This window comes from Anas platyrhynchos, chromosome 9 (assembly GCF_047663525.1).
Source record: "Anas platyrhynchos isolate ZD024472 breed Pekin duck chromosome 9, IASCAAS_PekinDuck_T2T, whole genome shotgun sequence".
Lineage (NCBI taxonomy): Eukaryota > Metazoa > Chordata > Aves > Anseriformes > Anatidae > Anas > Anas platyrhynchos.
The window spans coordinates 1,300,435-1,323,903 of NC_092595.1; the positions used below are offsets into that span (position 1 = coordinate 1,300,435).

General features: G+C 41.0%; 1 protein-coding gene across 7 annotated transcripts in view; it reads right to left on the bottom strand.

Moving 5' to 3' along the window:
• The window catches only part of PLCH1 (phospholipase C eta 1), a 63,490-nt gene that overhangs the window by 4,225 nt on the left and 35,796 nt on the right, over positions 1–23,469 (bottom strand). For 3 of the 7 annotated variants that reach the window (XM_072042270.1, XM_072042271.1, XM_072042272.1), the window contains 17 exons: positions 21,897–21,990; positions 19,808–20,011; positions 18,542–18,662; positions 17,198–17,369; positions 14,862–14,969; positions 12,653–12,814; positions 10,550–10,621; positions 8,420–8,511; positions 7,588–7,688; positions 6,661–6,840; positions 6,457–6,564; positions 5,316–5,440; positions 4,802–4,886; positions 4,067–4,213; positions 3,613–3,692; positions 2,709–2,768; positions 1,872–2,232 (listed from right to left, as the gene is read on the bottom strand). In XM_072042270.1, coding sequence (XP_071898371.1) covers positions 1,872–2,232; positions 2,709–2,768; positions 3,613–3,692; positions 4,067–4,213; positions 4,802–4,886; positions 5,316–5,440; positions 6,457–6,564; positions 6,661–6,840; positions 7,588–7,688; positions 8,420–8,511; positions 10,550–10,621; positions 12,653–12,814; positions 14,862–14,969; positions 17,198–17,369; positions 18,542–18,662; positions 19,808–20,011; positions 21,897–21,990 — 2,272 coding nt within the window. The remainder of the gene's footprint in view (positions 1–1,871; positions 2,233–2,708; positions 2,769–3,612; positions 3,693–4,066; positions 4,214–4,801; positions 4,887–5,315; positions 5,441–6,456; positions 6,565–6,660; positions 6,841–7,587; positions 7,689–8,419; positions 8,512–10,549; positions 10,622–12,652; positions 12,815–14,861; positions 14,970–17,197; positions 17,370–18,541; positions 18,663–19,807; positions 20,012–21,896; positions 21,991–23,469) is intronic. The other 4 variants (XM_027464544.3, XM_072042273.1, XM_072042276.1 and 1 more) reach the window with 3 other exon arrangements.

The following is a 23,469-nucleotide window of genomic DNA, read 5'->3' on the forward strand; positions in this document are numbered from 1 at the left end:
GCATTTGACGAGTACCCCTGTGAGGGTGAAGCCAACCCCAGCCTGAAATATTTGGGCCAAAGTCCTGCATGTGTGTGAGGCTGGCACATTTTTTCTAAACCACGACTGAAGGTAAGTGCTGCCACCAGAGAGGGCCATGCCCTTCAGTACAGGGAAGCAGGAAGGTCCTTCGGGTACAGCAGAGGGCTCCAGCCAGAACTTCTTCTTCTTCAGGTCTCATTTCTTTATGTCTAAAGTGGCCAGTCCTCTGTAGGGGTTACAGAACAATCCCTACAGGCACTCAAATAGATAGGATCTAGTCCCCTCAGAGCTAGAAAGAGCAGGATTTACTCCCTGAGGCAGCTTCCTAGGTCATCTCACCAGGGCCTGTGCTTTCTCCAGAGGTTATTTTACTGTAAGTGAACACCCACAGCTTATAAAAAAGTAAGTGTGTAAGTTTCTTCTAAATTGATTTTCTGTCTTCATCTAAAGCACCTTTAGGAAGAAATCTCTGTAAGAAATTATTGCATCCATTGATAAGAATGGCTGAGCTGTATTAGCTTTGCATTGTTATCCAGAGAAAATCATTCCATTTTAAATGCAGCACTTCCAGAGTTGACCTCCTTTACTAGGACCGTCCTTTTTCCTGTCTACAGTCTCTTCTCAGGTTGGTTGAAAAAAAAAAAAAGGTTTAATTTTGCTGGCTCTTTCTCTTAAGTAGCCTCTTTTCTAAGGTGATGTCCAGATTATACATTCATTCAAAGCCACAAACACAGGCAAGCAGAACAAATGTGGCTTCACAACACCTTCCATCTGTGCCCAGTAATTATCTTGTCCTAGAGCAACTCCCAGGCTGGCAGAATCTGCTGCTCCACAACTGAAAACACAGGGAGAGGAGCAGCACTTCTGCCACTCACCACCCAGGAGAGGTTCCCCGTGTGTTCTCCTTCTCTCACCACAGGGATGGCATGCATGAGTGCACGCACTCCAAACAAAAAAAACAACCCCCAAAAAGTAGCATAGATGTTCTGGACTAGGTACAAGCTAATGGTAGAGACAGCAGGTCTAATGAATTATAGCCACTGCATTCAAAGCTTTCTGGACTTATTTAAATATTCCAGTAAATCAACTATCAGGCAGGTCGCTGAACATGCTAACTTTGCTGTAGTCAGGGGAATGACTTCAAAGTACTGGATTTCAAAGCCCAGACTAATGTTGCTGAAAACGCTTAGAAAAAAACTATTTTAGGATTTCTGTTACGTATCAACAATGTAAGACTGAGATTTTATCCTTGTATGCTTTCCACATAACTTTGGTTACTTAATTTGATTACTTCAGAAGGACAGTATGGAGACTGTTGGATACAGTCTGCACTCCTGTCACCCCTTTTGCATCTATTTGAAAGTCTGCATTGGTCTTTATGTACACTGTATCCAAAAACATATGTTGCATGAACTTCTTCCTCCTTGAAAAGGGGGAGAAGCACCATGCCAGCAGCTCTGTTTTCATAAGGAAATGGGTCGTAGCAAACCAGAAATCGATGGAGATTAATTGAATGTGTTCTTAAAGAAAGAACCAATTTTTATTTCTTACAAAGAAATTTGGAAAACATCCTTTTAAGACCACTTCCAGAACCCACTGTAATTTATTTGCCTAGTTTGGAGACCGTTTTCCACTGTCACCCCAAATGAAGGGGTTTGGCTTATCAGAGAGTCTGAGGAGATTAAAAATGTATGGGAGCTGTTAAAAATATTAGGGTCTTGAGCACGTGTCATTTCACCCAGTAACTCATTTGAGTTGAACAGAACTTCTTGCATAGGAATGGCAGAACCGAGCCTTTTGACAGACTATTTAAACTTAGTACACCAAAAGTAATTTTGGAAGTTTCTTACCAGATGTGTTTTCTTTTCCTTTGGCATCTTGAGCAGTTTCACTGTCCGGGCAGGGCAGTCCTACCAGAAGGTATTTGTCCACTGGCATAGAAGCAGGACGTGCTTGCAAACTCCGGCTCGTACGCCTTACGACTCCTTCTTTGTCTTTCAGGTCTGCTGGTTCAGAGGTACTGTCTTTAATTTCTGTAGCTTCCAGAAAGCCCATTTTACTCTTCTTTCTGCCTTTTGCAGGTGCGCTAGCTGTGCGCCGGAGAATCCGGTCACCAATAGATCGCTTCCGTACATAGTGACCGCTGGTTTCAGCAGCGTTGTGCTTAGGGTTCTTGTTAAACAACCCTCTGAGTCCTATCAGCTGCTTGTTCTGAAAAGACAAGAATGACCAGGTTTCCAAGTGAGTTCAGACTGCTACAGAAGCGTGCAGCGAAAACAGTTGCTTTCTAAGCATTTATGAATGATGAATACAAAGTTAAAATGCAGCAAAGCAAAAATTCACACCAAGCAATACACAGCTACTCTGACCGAGGAATTATCAGCAAAGGTCTCCATGAATTCATGCATGTCTGTATTTCTCCTCATTAGGATGGCAGCCTGCCACAATTACAAGAGGGGTTTGCTCCAAATCTCCTAATCAGAGGTGACAAGACTGTAAGAAATTTACTGCAGTGACAGGCGAGACATTAATTTGGAGTTCTATGCACGGGCTTCATCAAAGCAAAACTCAAATGTTTCAGAGTCTGAATGAAGAATGATGTAGCTCGGTAGTTACAGATCATGCGATTAGGAACCATTTGAAAATCTGTGCCCAGCAAGTGCAAAGTGCATGCTAATGAAGTCTACCTTTGTGGCTCCTAGAAAGTGCAATATTGTGTAACTGGGATTGAGGATTAAAGGGCTCCACTGAAAGGCAAAAAATGCAGATATGTTTGGCTAACGTTTTCAAGACCATGACGCAAACAAACAAGGTCAATAGTACATCAGCTGTAAATATCACCCCCATAATATAAGCACTCAGCAACCAGCTTACCGAACACCATGTTCTAGTGCAGTGCCCTCAACATTTACTTCTGAAGTAAAATTGATTTTTAAAAATGTACTCACTGGATCTAGATGTGAAATAATGATTAGGTGGTAACAGTAAGAACATTTGTAATACGTGCATACTAAGACTAGAGTAACAGCATGTTACACTTTCCTTGCTTACAGCCTGCAATTAAAAAAAAACACCCAGACTATGAGCTACATCCTCCTGCTCCCAGAGTGCTCTGACAGCAGCATCTCTGCACTGTTACTGCCATATCTCAGCTGGAGAGAGCCGAGGGTTTTCCTGGACACAGGTGTGCTGTGAGTGGGTGTCCTGGCTCAGTGCTCCTCAGAGAAAACACTAGGAATAAGGAGTTGTAGTTTGCTTCCTTGAACATGGTGATGCTTAGCAGTGTAGGTAGATATCTCTATAGGTAACTATGAATGAAGACATCAATTCAAGGACAATGGAAAAGCTGACATAATGCTTTTCCATGGCTGTATGACCCAAATAACTTCTTTAAACTTTATTACTGGACAGCAGCAGAGTGGGCTAGGCTTTACTAATCCACTGTACAGAATGCCACAATGCCCAAACCATAAGAAATATTTTAAAAAAGCACAAATCCTGTGAGGTTCTCTGGTGTATTTAAATCCATTTTTATCAGAAGGATTAAAACAAAACAACCATAAGAATATGGACATTTCCAAACACACCTACCTTCCCATAGATTTCATTAATGGTTATATGAACAAATATGGATGCTTCTGTCAGTCCTTCTAAATACACGTGGCGATAACCTAGTAAAGTAATAACAGTGCATTATTACACTCAGCAGTATGCATTATATACCTGGCAGGGTGTTTATAAAAATGAAAGATACGTATACCTGCTGTCTTAAATAAACCCTCTTATGTCGTAAGGAGATTTCCAAGCCATCCGGTACAAATTGCCCCAAAGTTAGAGACAACAGCAGAAATTTCCAAAAGTGCAGCCATCCAAACTCCTTAAAGTGAGTACACTACCCTCACATAACAGAACTGTCCAAGATCACACATGAAGTCTCAGAGCAACAGGCTTATATCCTATGCTGAGACCTTGCCTTAAGCTTTAAATTCAAAGGCCTTTGATCTTCAGTTAGATCTCTAACTTGAGAAAAATACGTGAGACTCACCAGGCACGAGGCTGCTAAAGGCCACGGTTCTTTGTCCCACAAAGTCTCGCCCAATAGGGTCATGGTCCCAAACGAGAAATCGAACCAAAGCTATTTCAGGCATGTGAATGGTAAAAGTGAGTGTTTCCTCCCAGACAGGATTAAACCCTGTAAAACAAACAGAGCAGAAATGAGGTGAAACAAAGCCATAGCAAGTGCTAGCCTTAATTTTCAAGTTGCATAGCAAGAAGCATTAGAAACAAGTAGACCAAATATAAAAAAAGAATATTCATTATTTACTGCTTGTCTAGATCTAGGATCTCTCATAATCTCTACTACAGAAATAATTGAAAACAGATCTGTCTCCTAAACAGCTTTTACAAAGTGGTTCTGGTTGGGTAGCTGGCAGGGATAGCAAGGCAGGCTGCTGTTTTGCAGAACTGTGGTAAGCATTCATTTCATTTGAAATTAAACATGTATTTTATTCATTTTAAAATATACCTGAAATTTTTGCCTAAAGGAGATTTAAGAACAATCCAGTAGATAGATATTGTGGTGAACAGTTCTCTTCCTTTACCTGTCTCTTGCCTGTCTCCCTACACCAGAAATTCTACTTAGCAGAATTAATTTAAAAGACAATCATTTGATTTCATCAGGTAAAAGCTTTGTAATTTAGATAGTAATAACAGGTACTGAATCATTTATAATTAGTTAATATTTAACTCCAAGAAAAGGAAATCAGCTAGATTATCTTACCATTGTCATCAACCACCCTGGTCTGATCTTTACAGCAGTCAACAGGTAATCCAATTATTTCCACCTCGACAAAGGGATCTATTATCTGTGTTTTTTTGGAAACAACAGTATTTTAAAAGCAAGCCAATGATACCAGTCAATGTCAATTCTCAAGGAATCTCATGCAGAGAACTGATTTCAGTTCATATAAGAATTCAAAAACTTTTCATCGTGTGAATTTTCAAGTGGTACGATCATGCAAAATAGCTTCATAAACCACAATCATGTGTGATTCGTAGTCTCAAGAACTATGGCCAGTTATGAGTTATTTTCAAAAAAACTGCGGTCATGCTGAAAATACGAAACAAATTAGTTCATAAAGATCAGGGAAAAGGGAGTATTGGTGGCCAAAAGCTTGACAGCATCTGAAATTATTGGTGTATTTAAATTAGGTGAAAATTTCGTTGAGTCAAATGCTGCCATGTCACTCTAGCATTCTAGGATAAAAGCATTTGTTGGTACCAGTGTAATTTACCTCTCCTCTGTCACCCAACATTGAGTCAGGAGGCTTAGGCAGCTGCTGTCCGCTGATTATTTTCAGAATGAGCTGCTTTTTGGGACTGGCAGGAAGTGGATCGGCAGAGTAGGGGTTGAATGTGCCTAAAAGTTGGCAAGGAGGGAGAGCAAGGGTAAGGAAAAGATGCACTGAATAAATACCATCCCCCCAAGATGCACGCACATAGCCAAAATTCATGCTTTATACTAACTTGCAGAGTATGGAGCAGCTGTTAATGAATTTTAAAACTTTTTTTCCTAACCCTTTCTGAGCTTAGCAGCCTTTCTTTACACAATTACAAGACAGAAAGACTACCCCCACCGAGAGAAGGGTTTTGCAAGATTTACACTCATTTGGAAAAAAAACCTGTCTTCTATAGCGTAACAACTTCAAAAAAAACAAATAGTTATATCCTAGATCTCTGCTCTGATTGTGTTTCTTGCACACCTGCATGGATGTTAAGAAAAACAAGCAGCTAGGACTGAGTTCCTCAGCAACTGTGCCTGCTTCAAATTCCCAAACTGCCTCTGCCACTTCTGGAAAACCTTCCACTGCTTCTTATGGCCGTATTAAGAAAATTGCCTATACTTATAGGGACACAATCAGATCCAAAATCCTCCAAATGAGGAAGGATTGGCACTGCATAATGCTGAAAGCCATTTGCTTCTGTTATAACAGCATTGTCAGGACTGAGCCAATTCCTTTTAAAGAGAACAAGCTAATTGCACTGAATTGCTTGACAGCTGGAGCAAGTCCTGGGTACGTGGTTCTGGGCCACTGCATACTTTGCTCTTCTTGTTTGGCTGTCCTAGGACCTCCTTTTCTTTTTTTTGCTTTTTAAACACTTACTAAGATGGAGCCCTGGAAATATGCCTATAATAACTGCAAGGAATTGCATACTGGTACTTATGCAGTCTGAGAGGTAAACACCATTTTTTAAAGACAATATCTGAATTCTGAAGCAAAACAATCTAAAAAATATATGGAAATGTGAAAGAGATTCTACATACATTCTTATTTGTCTTTCTTGCATCTTAGCAACTTCTCCAAAATAACATTTTTGGAAAATGTTTTTTTTTGAAAGGCTTGACACAGTAATAAATGCATAGTGGGATATTACCTTTGCACATCTGCTGAGGTTTGAGGACATAACCACAGTTGCCGTTTACCCTAAATTTTGCTTCATTTAGTTGCATCACACGTCCTTCAGACTGGTAGTTCAGTGCCACTGTTGAATGAGAAGACTCAGGTGTCACTTATAAAGATAATATTTACTTAGGACAAATACAAGAAGTGAGAAACAAAATTATTGTGCTGCACCTACCTAACTGGCAGCCAACATTCCAATAAGGTAAGGGGTTAAAGTTGCTGGAGTCGATCCGATATGCCGATGGGTAGACCCTTGTAAGCTGCTTCTGGTTGTAAAGCATGAACTGTTCGGCCTTCTGCTGCACCGCTTGGTGGGCTCTTGTTTCACTGAACGACAGCACGTTCCCTGTTGATCCTGTGTGCATTGTTAATCAACAAACAAGTAACAAAGCAATCCTGGGGGAGGAAGGCCTGGACTCAGACCTCAGCTATGTTGGTATTAACCGAGGGGAGCATTAGTTTTAGCCCAAATTTACACCAATGGATTATCTTGTCACACTCAAACCGTATGTTGTGTAACCGAAGCGTAGCAGCTTTCCCTTACAGAAGCATCTTCTGTTCTACCCACAAGTTTCAAGACTTTCAATGAAAGCCAAACAAGTGCTCATGCTAATTGCTGGGGTCATTTCTCCTGCTCAACCCTGGATACAACTGCTATGAACAACCTACAGAGAAATCTACAAATGGAAGCATAATCAAAACCATCCTTCTGAGGAGCTTACAAGCAGGGAGAAGAAGAGCCCACCAGCAGGGATTGTGTTTATTTATCACAATTCAAACTTATTGTGTTACTAGATATTATTTAAAATTGATAATATTAAATGATGACAACACTTCCCAGAAAACTGTAAACCAGGAAAGCGTTCTCCTGAAATAATAATTAAAAAAAAAAAAAAAACACTAATTTTTAATATTGCTACTATAACATGAATTCTATAGGAATCTAAGGGAAAAGGGGATATTTCCTGTGGAAGGGAGGGGTGGTGCTTTACTCTGCTTTTAAAATATCTTTGAAATACAAGGGAAACCCTGTGATCAGATACACTTCCTATCAAAACAGAGAAGAGAAATGCACGTGTAAGTCTTGCACCAGCATCCTTACCGTCATCTACTATATCCTGGGCTGCCACGGAGTTTGTGTACACCACCAGGTCAGACAGAGCTCGGCACAGCTTCACAGTTTTTCTTCGACGAGCCAGTCTGCTGAATTATATGTAATACATAAAACAAAGCAGGAATTTTTCAATATTTAAAGCATATTTGAATCCCCTTTATGTTTTTCCATCAGTAATGAGAAACAGCTGTGCAACTCAAGCTAAAAAGAAAGAGGCAGTAAACAGGGAACCCCAAAGGGCAAGCCTCCTTTGGGAGGGTTCTGAGCAATCTTCGAGATGACTGCTCCCCTTGTACCTTCGGTCACAGTGCACAGAATTTTTCATTTACAGCATAATGAAATGGCCTCACCACGGCTCTTCTAGACAAAAACAAGGCAGACAGCTTTGAGCTGCATCTGGAGAGGAATGTTTCAGTGACGGCAAATGCATTCTCGATGGTGCTTTTTTGATTGCTTTTTCTTTACATTCTCAGATGTAATAAAGTTGGCCGGGCTGTGATGTACCCTTATTTAGCCTAAGCAGTTTTCTTTGAATGCTATTTACAGCATGAAAAATGTAGATTGGCATTTTTCCATTAGAAGAGTATTACTACCACATTTCTTTTCAGTTTAAGGGTAATTGCTATTTGCAACCTATGAAAATCTACACATTCAGAATATAAGGCTACAGCAGTCACAGCGAAATATACACCGACAGCAGTGCCAGAAATGCCTTGCTCTTAAAAACAGACTTATCTGAGGCAGTGACGTATACATATTAATAGTAATAACAGTGCTCTAGCTCTAAGGGAACATACAGTTGTGGTGCTTCTGAGCTCACCTGTGGAGCTGCCCTGCTTCCTTTCCAGAAGAGTTTTGCTGATTTTCTTCATCATCTGATGCGCTGTACTTGGATGCTGCCTTCCCTGCTTTCTGGTGGGAAAGAACCAAGCACAGCTGTGTCAATGCATGGGGGTGATTCTGCAGGTTCACATTACCATGACCGGTGACAGGTGGGTGGGGGAGCTGCCACACATTCACAGCAGGGACACCGCTGTCCTGCATGGACACAGGATGACCCCTGGGTGTTCAACAGCAGACAGCCCTCAGCAGAACTGCGAATGCTCCCAGGCATACAGGGAAGGAAAGCCAACAGAAAGCATCTGTACTCTGGTCTCTCTTTGAGAGCCCAGCCACCAGGCGGGGAGCAGGTCTACCTGCTGGCCAGCACAGAAGGCCAAACTGGATGAGAATCGTTTCTGCAGCCCTGCCAGGCTGTTGCAGCCCACCACGTCCACAAACAGGCTGTGTGTGGAGCTGAGCAGCAGGGAGAGGAGAGCTTTGAAGAGCTCCGCACTGCTCCACTGCCTCCAGTACGCTGGCACTGGTCCTGCCGCATTGCTAAGGGCCCGCACCATATTTAACAAACAGCACCACACAGCAGGATCTAAATGAACAGAGCATTGCTTTAACCTATGCTCTCCCTCCCCTGCAATTTAGGAAATGTAACAAATGCATTCACAAAGCTGAGAACACAAACAGCCTCCGGGCAAAACTCTCAAACATATTTTTTCTACTGCCTTTTGAGCTACACAAATGAGCATTCAAATTATTCTAATTTATTACAGCATACAGTAGAGCAACTAGCTGTGATAAAAAGATTAAAATCTCAAAAGCACCTTTTTAAGCATCTGCTCTTTCAGTTTCCAATTTCAACATCGCATCTTTTGTAACGCTAACTATAGTTCAAACGAGAGTTTCTTTAATTCCCTTCTCATCATGAGGTAATTCACAATCTAACTGAAAGCTCCTTATCCTTCTGCTCATACAGCTAGATGATAATTGAACACAGAATTAATTTCTCCCGCTATGATAAACCAATAATGCTCATAATTTAGTACATGCTTTAGTTTGCTGTGCTTAGTGCTGAAATAAAGTTGACCATAGTGGAAACCACTTGCACAGTCCAGTTTTGGAACCCAGCGGTGTGGACTGGGGATGATTCCTGCAGTTAACCTGCAGGAGTTACCAGCCTCAGCCTCTCGGTCTGGCAGTTTTTAGAGTTTACACATGGGTACAGTTGGCACAAGAGCCAGGCTGAAGACATCACAAGGCAATATCCCTAGTTGGATAATTCTACACCTGCAAAGATATCAATAGCAGCTATCCTTCCCGGCCCCCTTTAGCTGTAAAAGCAGAAGGGGAAAGCTACTGGCTCAGCCTACAATATAATCATTAATTATAATATATACAGTCTTTTTTTTTTTTTTTTCCCCAGGAGAGATTAAATGAATGGGCTTTCCTAGCTGCCATATCCCTTAGAATAACTAGTCAATGTAATTAAATTGCTGACACGCTTTCCAGCCCTCAGTGTACCAGCTGTTTTTAGCAGCTCTGTGTTGTGTCTGTGACATCTCACCCACAGCCTTTTTCCCCAGCAGCGAGCACAGGGTGAGAGGTGAAGCCCCCATTAGCATGCACAGCGGGTGCTTGCAGACCTCACCACATACGGACTGAGCAAAGTGCACTTAGCTAAAGGCACTGAAAGAAATGTGGCCACATTAGAGATATAAGCTTATAATCGAACTGTAAAGACATTCCTGGTATTGGCTACTTAAAGAACTGTGGATGGCTTCTAGCTGGATTCACAGCAGATAAGGTCGTGGCCGGTTAAATTCTATGAAATATTTCATGATTGCTGTTTTTCCTGAATTGCTGCGGAGATTTCCAGTTACGCAGCGTGCGTCCTGCTCAGCATGTTTTTGGTTTTGAGAGTGTGTGTCTTTGAACGACTCTCTGTGCTCTTGGCAGCTATATTCTTCTTCTGAACTGTAAAAATTACATCAAGTGTAACCGAGCAGTTATTCCTCTTTGTCTTCACGTACACCATGCCTGTCTGAAGCAGTAAGGCATACCGTGTTGTTAGAAAGTCAGACATAAACCAGCAAAATGAGTCTCTTGTTTTACTTACTTTGTGTTTGCCAAAGTTGCCCATTAATGATCGGCTGTGAGACTTTTTTCCACCTTCTTTTGTGTCCAGGTTCTGTGCAGAGAGAGTGCAATAATGAGTACACCTAGATACCTTCAGAAGTATCTTTAAAAGTCTGCTACAGTCTCTGAAAGACATGATTTTAACCCCATAGTTTTATGATTCGTGATTTTAACCCCAAGTTTTTGTATGTCACTCTGATTCACTATTGTAATGCACAAGAGAAGAAAGGGAATCAAAACCTAAACAAAACATACTAATCTCTGAACACAAATTTAAATATAAAACCTCATTACAGGACTTTTCTCATTTCTTTACATAATTTTAGCTTAGCAATCCTCTAACAGTGAGGAAAAGAATTAACATTAACATTCAAGACAGCAACCAACCATGTAGAAAAACCAATTCAGCGAAAACAAACAAACAGAAATGGAAGTGTACATAAAATAGCCGCAAAAGAAAAGGAGAGGAAAAAAATATCTATCTATCTAGCAGATGTGGGCTTTTCATAGGCAGCCTGAAGTCCAAGTTTCACATCTATAGGCATGTCCCTAGACGTTGGCTTGATAATTCCTGGCAGCTTCTAGCTTTCTTCTGTCAGAACAGCACATCCCTTTATCTTTCAGAGAGCAAAGTAAAGACCTGAAGGTGCTGAAGAATATTCCCCCAGCATTTCACAGCAACGCCAACAAACTCGTTATTCACTGTACTGTGTTGGACTTTACTTCTGGCTGTTCTAACGATAAAGGAACCAGATGGCTTCTTTACATCCAGGAAAGTCAATAATCCCTGTATCTATATCCAAAAATTTATTCCTAGCTCCTTTCCTCCATAAAGCGTAGAAGCAAACCCTAGCAGATAAAGGAACAGTCTCTTTCAGACAAGAGCGAATCCTTGACAGTTTCAATAGCAAATCAAATTAAAACTTACACTATACACTGCCCTAAAAAAAAAAAAAAAAACAACTTGATAATTATTGGAGATTAGTACATAATTTTGCATTGTGAACAGCTCTTTTTTAGCTCAAAATAATATTGAACTGGCTCGTATCTGATCATGTTTGCAAACACACAGGTTGCCCTCTGATCTCCCACTTCTCTGACCTCACGAAGGCCAAAGGGAGGAGGCAAGCCGACTGTTCTCACACTGCGAAGCCACAATCTGGAAATAACCCTTTTTGCCCAGGTCAGATGGCTCTGCCCTTTAGGCTCTCACAGCCTCGTCTCACCACAATGCAGCTTTGACCAGACACCTCAAGCATCAGCACGAGCTGAGCATATTTTCTGTAGTCAAGCCTGGCTTCAGGCAAAAGTCTCGCAGGTCCATCCTTGGAGAAAGGTTGGCAACAACTACAAAAAGCTAAAGAGCGAGAAGATGTGCAGAAAGCAGAACTGCACATGCCTGACTTTGGAGACTTACACCAGTTAGAGCAGGCACATCCCTCTGAACAGTTCATTCCCTATTTAACATAACCCGGCTTTGCATCTGCTTGAGGTGAAATATGGTGGTGGTGGATTCACGGTACAGACTCTACTGATGTACAAAATTCCGATACATTTTACTGTTTTGCAATAGTAGTTTTGTCTCAAAAGGGAAAAGAAACTTACCAATTCTTTATATAAGTCATATTTCTGGGTATGAAAAAACAGAACCTTGCTTAGGGCAGTAAAGCACGATCCCGTGTTTTACTGCTACACAAAGCAGCCACCAGCATTGCAGGCAGCAGACAACACCGTCAGTTATCGCTGCCAGCCTTGATGGGATTAAGGCTGTAGAGAGAGGATTTTCCCCAAAACCCAGACACAGACCAAATTGTTTGACAGTTGTTTGCAATATCAGTGCTTGCTCAATTAATTGCTTCCAACTTTTAGAAGCAAATAAAACAGGTTTGAACAAGATACTCCTCACATTTATCATTCAAATCCTCTCCTTAGAGATTTTTTTTCTGAAATAATTCCAAGTTTTCATTTCAGAGGGAATACAACTCTCAGATGCTGTTAGTAAGAAATTGCCTTTCTCAATTAAGAAATATGCAATATGCCTTGGCTAATATTCAGTATGTACAGGGGGGGAAAAACCACCTACCTGTTTCAGGTTAACACTTAGACCTTCGTGAGTTGCCTTTAACAGTGCTCTCACAGTGAAGCTGTCAGGATCTTCTTTGTCCCTGATTTGGGATTCTTTTATCAGAGATTCAAGCTTTGTTCTTATAAAAGATTCCACTTGGTGCTCTGTTGCACCATTACTCTGAAAAGCATCAAGAAATCCGGTTAAAATAGCTTACTAGCTCCAGCACTTCTGGGACAGCCTGAGGGAGCAGTACACGTGCCTCAGGCACTCCCAACATTTCTTTTCACTGCAAAGAAAAGCTTCTTGTGCAATCCTGCTCCGATTGTGGCTTTTATTGTCACTGCCATCATCTTTTCCTTTCTTTAATCCCCTTGACACATGTCTGCACTGCCTCACCAAAGTACTCTCCACCACAAGGATCACCCCAGGCTCTGGTGGTGGCTCTGCTTCAAGCAGTCACAAGCCTGACCCTTCTTCAAGGTACAGCCGGAGTTCACAGCCAGTGCACCCACACACTTCCTCAAAACTATCAGCCCAAATACTATCAGATTCCTGCTCCAAGAAGTGAGACAGGGAAATAATCAGTAGTAGCATGACACCAAACTGTTTCTTACGTAAGGTGCTTAAAACAAAAATGGATCTTAGGGCACAGCAGCATGCACCGAGCATTCCTCTCTCCACGGGGCAGGAGAACTCTCCTGAGACAGGAGGAGACCAACTGTTTGTACTAAGGTGCTCCCTTCCTGGCCACAAAAGACCTACTGCATTGGCTTTAAGGACTGAAGATTTTGTCTTAGGTCTTTCTGCTCACCAGAAGTGCTGGGTTCATGTTGGTAAAGCAAATGTGGATGACACAGTGCTCCTCTTCCACAGCACGGGACAATGAATTGGGCAGTGAATTCCCTAAACTTAAACCTGCAGAAGTGTTTAAAGATAGTGTGTATAAAGAAGAAGCTGTACTTTAAACCAATCACAATCCTAAAGATTTATGGGATTACCCATAATTAATACACTACATTTCAAATTCTGTAGTGAATGCCAACAGAAATACAACAGTTGGAGGCATTAAGCAGGCTGATTTATCCTACACTCCATGCACTTACTGCAAGCAAAACTGTACTTCTGTATGAGACTGTCATGTGGAGCATATGGCTTGAGTTACATCCAAGTGCAATCTGACCTCTAAATTATTAATGAATTAATCAGGATTTTGTCTAGTAGTACAAAGGGATTTGGTTTATCAAAGAAAGCAAAATCTGCCCTTTTGTGTAATGTACACAAATCCTCCAAAAGGTGTTTACTGACTGTAGCATTTTAGCAACCTCATGGTAGGGGGGAGAACCAGCATAAACATCTCCTTCCACCGATTCAGTTCAGATGGGGACTTCTGTCACCTGTAAAGCAAACCCCAAGCTACTTTGACAATCCTCCCATTGCCAATAGCTGGCAGAAATGATACAGAGAAGTTAAAAGCTTGATATTCAAACCATAAACAGCTAATGAGAGCTACACTAAGGGGCTTCTGTGTGGCAAAAAGGCAAACTCACTGGGCTACATTCAGAAGCAAAGATAAACAATATTATACTTGCTAAATATTAATTTGAATTTGATCTATTCTTTCTGCATCTCCCTTGATAATATCTTCTTTGTTCAAAAATTTTGACTGGTGAAGCAAGGCTGCCTTCTGACTTGAAAAAAAGCACCTGCTGGAGAACGTGTATTAGCATTGCACACCAGCTTCAGTTTGTAGCCAAAAAAAAGCATTAGGAAAACCAACAGCAGAAAAATAAACAGCAGGAGTTAGGAAATAAAGAGAAAACAGTTTTCAGTGTCAGAAAAGAAGAAACTGAACTTTTCATTTGCACATCTCTTGATAATTTTCATTTAGAAACTGTGTAGCACTTCCCTCATATGATTGCTTTGAGTACTATGCATTTGCACCTGACACATCTTAGCATGCTTATTATGGCATCAGTGGTTCCAGCCTAGTGTAAGATACTTATACCTGTTAGTTATGTGGCATAAATGAGGAACAGCCTGCATTTCTGAACAAATTCATTCCATATCTAAATGTGGAGTGATACAATTCCTGCATCCTAAGGACCTGACTTAGAAATCTAAGTTAAAAACCTTAATCTGCTAATAACTGTAAGCAGGATTATGGAATATGCACACAAGAAATGTGAAGACAGAGCAGTTCTGGGCAATGTGTACATGCACATACATAGCAGGACTTTAATTTGCAGTCGTCTTCAATTTCATCAGCACTATCCTCATCAGAAACTTCTCCTTCCTCAGCATCTGCTCCAAGACTGTAGGGCAACTTCTTTCCCTAAAAACAAGGAAAAATATTCACAATAAATGCACACATGGTCAGTGTTACGTTGTGCAAAGACCAAAATATCCCGTTACTCAACTATTTCTAATTTAAAGGTGGCCATAGTTTAGAATTCAGTTTCAAAGAATTTCATGCAAACTGGCTCAAGGAGTCATGTCTTCACAAGGGGAGTTCAGTATTTCTGGAAGAGTTTCATATTGAAAGATATTTGCAAACTCGTTCAAAAAAGCCCACTATCTCCCATCCCTGGAGCAACCCAGTGAGCGTCTGAATGATTCATTTTCAAGCTGCCTCCCAGATGCTCCAGGCTTACCCCCAGCAATCAGACCATTGTGTACTTCAAATAAAACTCAAGAATCAGTAGTTGATACTTTATTATAGGCTCTGCATCAGAAGGGAAAATGCAGGCACAGAAGAACTCAGTGAGAGTAGCCATCATCACGAAGGAAGCAGCAAAGCTTATTTTATTACTGCATGCTCAGAATGCGGAAGGACCTTTAAATGCAGTTCATACTTGAACATTTATATGGGTTTAAACCCCCATTACCAGAATTACTTTTTATATGCAGTAACAAAATGAGAACTGTGGCCACCACTTGAAATTGTTTGGCTAATTAATCAATCCAGTGTTTCAAAGAAAAATGTATAAAACTGTAAAAATAATAGAAAAAAAAAAAAAAAAAGATGGAAAACTGGCTTACTTCAACAAGATGTTCATTCCTAAACATTTTATCTGTTCTAACATGGCTGTTTAACTTAAACAGGAGATGGGAGATAAGGCTCTGTGACAAGACGCCGTGATGCTGAAAACAGAATTCCTTGTCCTAAAAAAATCAGCCCAGCTCCGCACCGTTCTGTAACTACTCACACAGTTTCAGCTGTTGTTAGCTGCTATGTGCTGGGAAGACCAGCACGAAAGTTCATAGCAGAACAGCACAGTACTAAATCTCTTGCCTCTTATTCTCTGATAATATTTCAAGCTAGGTCCGCTCCGTTTTGTCACACGACTGACATTAGCTACTGTTTAGTTCAGCTCCCTGCGACGCTGACGCTACCTGCTCACGTAGTTCATTAACCAGCAGTTACACAAGAAAACCACTTCAATGAAATTCAAAATCACAGCTGAGCACTTGAAGGTTTTCTAATTCAGAGTCACATCTCTACTATGTATTGAAATATGTTCAACCTAGCATCAAACCTAAACTGTGAATCACTGTAGACAGTTTGACATGGAGGATAGAGGCAAAAATGTTATCTCAAGGGCTCGCAGCAAAGTAATTGACCTTGTGTGTCAAAGTAAATTAGACAATCTAATAAGCTACAACTCTATTAATCATCCTCTCAAAGGCCTGCATAGCATTTCTTTCTTATTAGATCCATTTTGGTCTTTGAAATTCCTTTCAGAGCAAATCTGTTTACACTGAGAGGCTCAAAGAATTTATCTTGCATACAACACTTACTCCTCCCTTGCTGCTCTTTAGCTACCTTCTGAAGTGCTCTTCTTTCATAACCACTGCTGATGAACCATGAAAATAGTTTCATTTCATGAACTACTGCTCATAGCAGGGTGAGGGGGAGATGCAGAGAAATGCAAGAAATTGCAAGAAAATTTCAGATGATTTTATATTACTCCAAAATCCTTTGTATTTGTAACGGAAGACTGTAGGACAACGCTTAGATTGATATGAATGATAGGGAAAAATATCCAGCCTGCTCTAAGGAACCTGCTTTGCCAGGAGGGTTGGACCCAATGATCTTTCGAGGTCCCTTCCAACCCCTACAATTCTGTGATTCTGTAATAACATAAATTAGATTTTAGAAAAAGAAAAGCATCAGATAATTTTGTCACATTCCTTCCTATTCACAAAGATGCATTTTATATCATTTCTCTACTCCCCTGACTCAGTGCTAAGGTTTAAAAACCAGCATCTCTGCCTGTAAGGCTCTTAGACAAGATGCTGAAGAAGTAGAAAGACTTTTCTTTACACTGCTGTTGATAACAGCTCCTTGTTAAAACACTTAGAGAAGTGTTCTGGGACACTTGTCAAAACTAAGGCTTACCCCTGTTTTGATGTGTCTGTGAAAAGCTCAGAATTGTAACTTACTGCATCTGTGCTGATCCTCATGGTACAGACAAACCGGCTCTCCAAAGCAAAAGACCTACATAAATACCACATGCTGACTTTTGCTGTATTTTGAACACGCCATGAGTAGCAAATTACCTTCACTAGGATCTTCCCTTTCAGATTTTGAGGACTAGGAAGCTGCCTGGAGTCTCCGGTGACTATAGATGACAAGTCCAATTTGTCACCAAATATCTCCTTCAAGTACTGAGCGATCTTCTTCTGCTGTTGGATGCTGCAATGATTCTCAATAGACAGTATCACTGGAAACCTACAAACAAAAACCCCAGATGGAGTCATAGCAGCTTACCACAAACTGTTTCAAGTCATTTGCTTTTGCATTGTCAAGAGTCTGGAAACAGACTCGCTTTGAGAGGAATGACTTCAGATATGAATTCCCAGATCCCTGGGGGCTCAGAATTCCTTTGCTAATCCCTGCAGGAGGGTTCTCCAACCCCGTCCCACTAGTGCCAAAATTTGAAACAGATAATCACCAAGTGTGAGACATAGACCATGAAACGCACAATAAAACTCATCAGCAATGCAATGCCCTCCTGTTGTATAGAGTTGGACAGAAGTTACAATATTCCTTTGCAAGCCACGTACCAAATCTGTATATGCTGTGATCAGCAAGCATTTTGGAATCATGAGGTTCAACAGAAGTGCTAACACCTCTCTGTTCATCTTCCAAATATTTTGTAATAGCAGCATGAACAATTTGCCTTTGTCTTAATAAGTGCAGCTATGGTGAGTCAGACCAAACCTCTGAAGATGACCAGACTGAGGAGAAGCAGAAATATTTGGCTATACTTTCCAAATATATATTTTACTTTTCTTCTCCCCAGACTACTCAAAATTTTATACACCCACTCATGATTTTTTGAGCCTGTTATGTGTGTGCGTGTCCATATAGACATATCTATATGGCTCAAGTCTCTGCAATTTTCATAATGAACTTTGTTATACAGCACCATGGAAAGAAAACTCAAATTTAAACATTACCTCTCAACTCTGCATTTTCTTATACTAAGTATGAGACAGCTTTTCAATTTTCCTACTGAAATAAAGTATCGAATAAGGTAGAGAATATTACGGTGTTGATTTTTAAGGAGAATTTCCCAGGGGAAATGAGTGGAAAGTTTTGATCAAAGAACCAAAATAATCACTTGATATCGAACAGTCTCAGTCTGTTCAAAGTATTTTTGAGTTTACAATGCATGAAAGGTCTTTCTAACTTCAGCTGAACTTTCTAATTAGATTGACAGTATTGCTTGTGAAGCTGATCAATAAATTTGATACAGGCAGTAAGCAGGGGAACCGAATCCACTTTCTATAATCTCTGTGTGTTTAAGGGAATACACCTACTTCCTGGTATTGAACTTTGGCATGAGATTAGTTACACAAAACAGACAAGTTTAGCTTCAAAGCTAACTCTACACTTACTCATTTTTGACGAAAGCATACTTATTGATAGTTTCTGCCACATCGCGGAAGAGTATTTTAGAGGTAAGCGTATACCCATGGTGCACTACCGGCTCTCCATCCGGACCATCCCAGCAATCCACTACGAAGACAAAAAAGCTATACATTAAGAGATGCCCATGATCTTACATTTTTCTGCTGATCTTGTTTGCCAACAGAACTCATGTACACCACTCAACTGTACAGGCGTCAGGAAGGTTCATTCAGTCCATTACAACTCTCCAGTTAAGCTAACACTGACAAGACCATCTTTTCATATACTAAACAAAATACCTGCAACCTTAGCCTTTCTCTCCCTTCTTACATTAAACTCATTTTTTCCTGATACACAAAATTACAAAGGTGGAATAGATCAAGTAATGTTCACAGCTTTCTATTGGGAAAGCAGCTTCTGCAGACTTTTTTTTTTTTTTTTTTTTTAATATCTAGCCTTTTTTCCCCTTGCGGTTAAACTTGTGATTGATGACTAAGTGTGTAGTGGGAGTAGCACTGAGATCATCACATGTCAATATGAAATATGAATGGATTGAGACAATAATACTTCTAATGCGTTAGCGTGGTCTGGATTTACATCAAACTTGTTACTACTGCCGTCTCCAAAGAAAGTTAACTTCACAAAAGACAAGCTATGGGGCTCTTACCTACACTGTACAGTATCTACATGAGCTCTGAAGTGAGGCAAAATAACATACGATTGCACTAGAGGGAACTTTCCTACAGAAGAAAATAAGAGTGACGGACCACCCAGTTTTTTCAGGTTAATTTTTCCAATCTAATTCCAGTGATGGGTTTTGCAATATACATTACATTAATGATACAAAATTAATACTGACTGAGTTTAGATTTGTCAAAACATCCAGAGGAAAATAATGTTTTGTTACTATTTAAATCAAACAGAATTTAAACAATCCAACACCACCTCCAGGCTACCAGACAAATAAACAAGCAGCATCTTGTTTTCTTACACCAGCATTCAGCCAACAAAGCAGCATCTTATGTCTGTTGTGCCTGACCTAAACTGCATTTTTCAGCTCAGATGTTGACAGAAACACACACACAGCTGTGCTGGCAGAAGGCACTATTTGCTCACCCGTCCTTTTCCTCCAGTCATTTTTCCACTGAAATTAGTAAGATAGCGAAGCATTAACACCTTAGGTTTGTCACTGACTGTGCTGAAAGGGAATGTCTATCCTACCTCTCACAGCTACAAGTCCCACCACAACGTACCTTCAATACACCGACAGCCATCCTGCAGCACCCGCGCGTACATCTCCACTCTGGACTGGGACAGCAGCTGGTCTCCCGTCAGGTACGTGTTGTGAGATGAAGCAATGAAATAGTTACAGAGGGGCTGGTCCATATCCTGGTGCACTTCGCAGTGCAATGGGTTGAACACGTCACAAGCAGGACTGCGCATGAAGTTGGTGAAACCTTTGAACAGAGGAAGGTTTGCGTGGATGCCGTGCATCTTCCCAAGCAAAGGATTTGCACTCTGATAGTTGTGTTTTCCCATTGTGCTTGTTAGTGTTAACCCCTGGCCCCAAACCAATGAATCACACAGCTGAGATTCGCCTTCACACCCCATATGTTCAGCACATCAGCTGCAGTCTGGGGCTTGCCTATTTCTTTGCCCACTGAAGATGCTGCATAGCCTCAGTCCACCGCTGGCATAAACCCAGGTCATTCTTTTTGGAATCCCGTGGAAGTTTATTACCTTCAAGCAGAACATGCTCCCAAGATCCAAATCTTGTCCCTACGCAATTTTCTTTGAATTAGAAAATAAACTATAATCTAGAAAAACACATTCATGACTGCCCCCCCAAAAAACAACGCACTACACAATCAAGAAGTGTTTGCAAAACGTGGCAGTGAGCTAAGCTTGTTCAGAAATAAACCAACAACCAACAGTAAAACCAGAATTTAGGATTTAAATATAAGCACGAAAGTAAAGAATAGTAGGTATATGGAAGGCCAGATAAAACCACACATCTACATGCCCACTACCCAACTGTTTTTGGATCAGGTGTTTCCTTCAAACCCGCAAGGAGCAGACGACAAAAATGCACACCTAATATTCCTCTGTAAGTGTGGAGAGCCTCCCTATGTCAAATCCAACAGCAAAGACAAATTCTGGGCAGCAGAAGAGATGTAGGATACGACGCCTGGAAGAGCACAGGTTTGGTGTTCTGCAGGTCCACAGAAGGTACCATGGATAGCCAAGGTAGCAGCCACTTAAGGAACAGACAGCATGGGGACCTGGGCTAGCCAATTCACTGATTTAGCCATTTTTACTCTAGCTTACAGTTTTCTCTATGCTGCAAGCTTATCTGAGAAGATGGTACTGGTTTATAGCACTACAAATCAGATTAGAATCAAAACAGAGAAAGTTTTAAAAAATATCTCCTTTGAGAATGTGAAGCATAAAATATTTCAAAAATGACGGTGTACACAATATCAACCCTGAAAGCAACTCGAACATAAAAGGAGCAGCAGTAAGATTAAAAGGAACATAAAAGCTTTCATAAATATTTTTTAAATGTCATTGCTTGTTCATTTTGCTTTCCTTCTGTCACTGTAAATTTCAATGAATTGCCCAGAGTCACGCCAGAAACTTATTTCAGAACTGGGAGGCTGCACCCAGGATTTAAGTGCTGTGTGGAGGAACATTTCCCCCCCACTCCCTAGAGAAATCACCGTGTAAATTATTCTGCTTCATGAAATCTATCTTCTGGGCAAATTAACAGACCATAGTATTTAATCTGTTTTATTCCAATTCAGATTTGAACATGATACTAAATTGGATTTTGAGTAAATATACCGTCTGCAATTGCTTTAGCAAACAAGGTGAATAAGTTACAAAAACCCAAGGAAAAAGCAACTGTTCCTATTTTATTTCACATAAGCATAAATCAATGGAGTGTACAGCAGTGATTCCAACCCTACAGAGACAGAGCAGAATGCAAGCTTTGATGTATTACTTCGGTTAGAATGTAGTGTAGCATAACTACATTTATACTGTGCTATACAAATATACAGTTAGCCATAAAAACATGCAAGCCTGAAGCCCTGGAATTACCGTGCTGTGGCTGTGATGTATGGCTGGGTGATGTATCGCTGCCTGATGGGCAGCTGAGCCCACCCACTGCCATCTCCCACAACCCACAACAATGCACCTGCACTGCTGACTGCTGGTTTCTTCTGTCATCTGCTGTCACGGTCATCAAATATTATAAGATACCTGAAAATACTGTTAAGGCTTTTATATTCGGCTATAATTGATCAGGACATAAAAATAATTTAGAAATAAAAGCGTTACCTTCAATCCCAAGAACATTTTGCTCCTTGTTTTCTTCTGAGACCTCAAACTTCTGTATGATGTCAAGACAATATTCTGGCGTCACGTTATTCATCTGCACAGAAAGGACAGTGTTGGTGCATTTATTTTTACTACTATGTGACCAGCATGTCAAAACCAACTTCAGACCTCTGGGTCCCATGGAAAACCTTCTAATCAAACACTGAGTTCAGTCAAATAGGAAGAGGATAGACCCTATTGTAAAAGGACTTGAACTGATTTTTTGTCAGTTCTCCACAAGCCACATGGATCTCACCTTTTTGGAGAAAAATAGGAATGAGAGGTAGTGATTGCTGTTAAAAGTTGTCATTTCAGCTTAAAAGAAAAAAAAAATAGCTGTTCAGCAGAATTAATAATAGTTGCATTGGGCAATCATGCTGAAATTAGAGCTATGATGTGATATTCCTTAGTACAATCTACTTAAACGTGTAAAAAAAAAAAAAAAAAAAGATTTGGCAGGGTTTGATTTCATTTACACACATTTTCCACTCCTGCAATTTCATTACTTTCAAGAGACTTCATTCTCTAGGAGAGTAATATACGCACTATGAGATAAATAATTAGATTGTGAAATGAAAAGCAGCAGTCCTTCAGAAACAAATAAGACTTTTGTCACCAGCTTCAGCTAGCCCCCAGCTGAAGTCCTGCCTAATGGGGCCAGAGCACCAGGGGTGCTTGTGTTCCTTCTAAAGTCAGAGGGAAGCAGCTCTCATCACTCCCCTCATCGTTTTTTCACCCCTGTCCCCCCTCTACTAATTCTATCACAGGATGGCAATAATGACTCTAAAACCTTTGGCAGCTTCTCTGTACCAACGTTTTGCTTAGTGCCTGCACTCTGCCCCCATTGCCAAAGGCAGCTCCAGCCCCTGCCTCCGAATGAAGGCGCGGGGCAGGCTGGAAGCAGGGGCCGGGCAGCTCCTCTCTCCCAGCGGTTGCCATCTCTGCTCTCACAGCTGCAGCAGGAGGGAGACAAGCCACCCTGCAGATCAGGCAACGTTTATTGTTTAAATCCCCAAACGGTCCCTTTGGGAAGTGTTATTTTTACAGACTTCTCTTTCAGCTGGCAAAACCAACCCCATTTGCTGTGCTCTGCCCATAGCTCCCTGTTCCCAGCATCCAACAAATGCCCAAGCATTTGACACCTTCTCCAAGCAGCTGACTCTCGATCTGGGCTTCTGTAAGGGGCTGATCTTGCCAAGAGCTGAGCTCCCCCTGAGAAACATGGGTGCCATGACCAACCTTTTCTCCTAACAGCCTAAACGCAAAGAATGAGCAGGGGACGGCGCACCCAGCACCCAGCTGTATCGACGTTATGGGGACAGCTGCGGGAGGAGAGCAAGCAGTTCAACTCAGCTGGCACCTCAAGCTGAAAAAAGAAGTATTCACATGGCAAGAGAGGTTTTCCAGCCTTATTCCTTCCCTCTGCTTTTCCTCTTGCCCAGGGAAGGCAAGACCCAGCCCGTCTGCCTCTCCGAACGTTTTATTTATATCTCCAGCTAAGCCGGCAACATGAGACGCCCGCTGGAATTACACT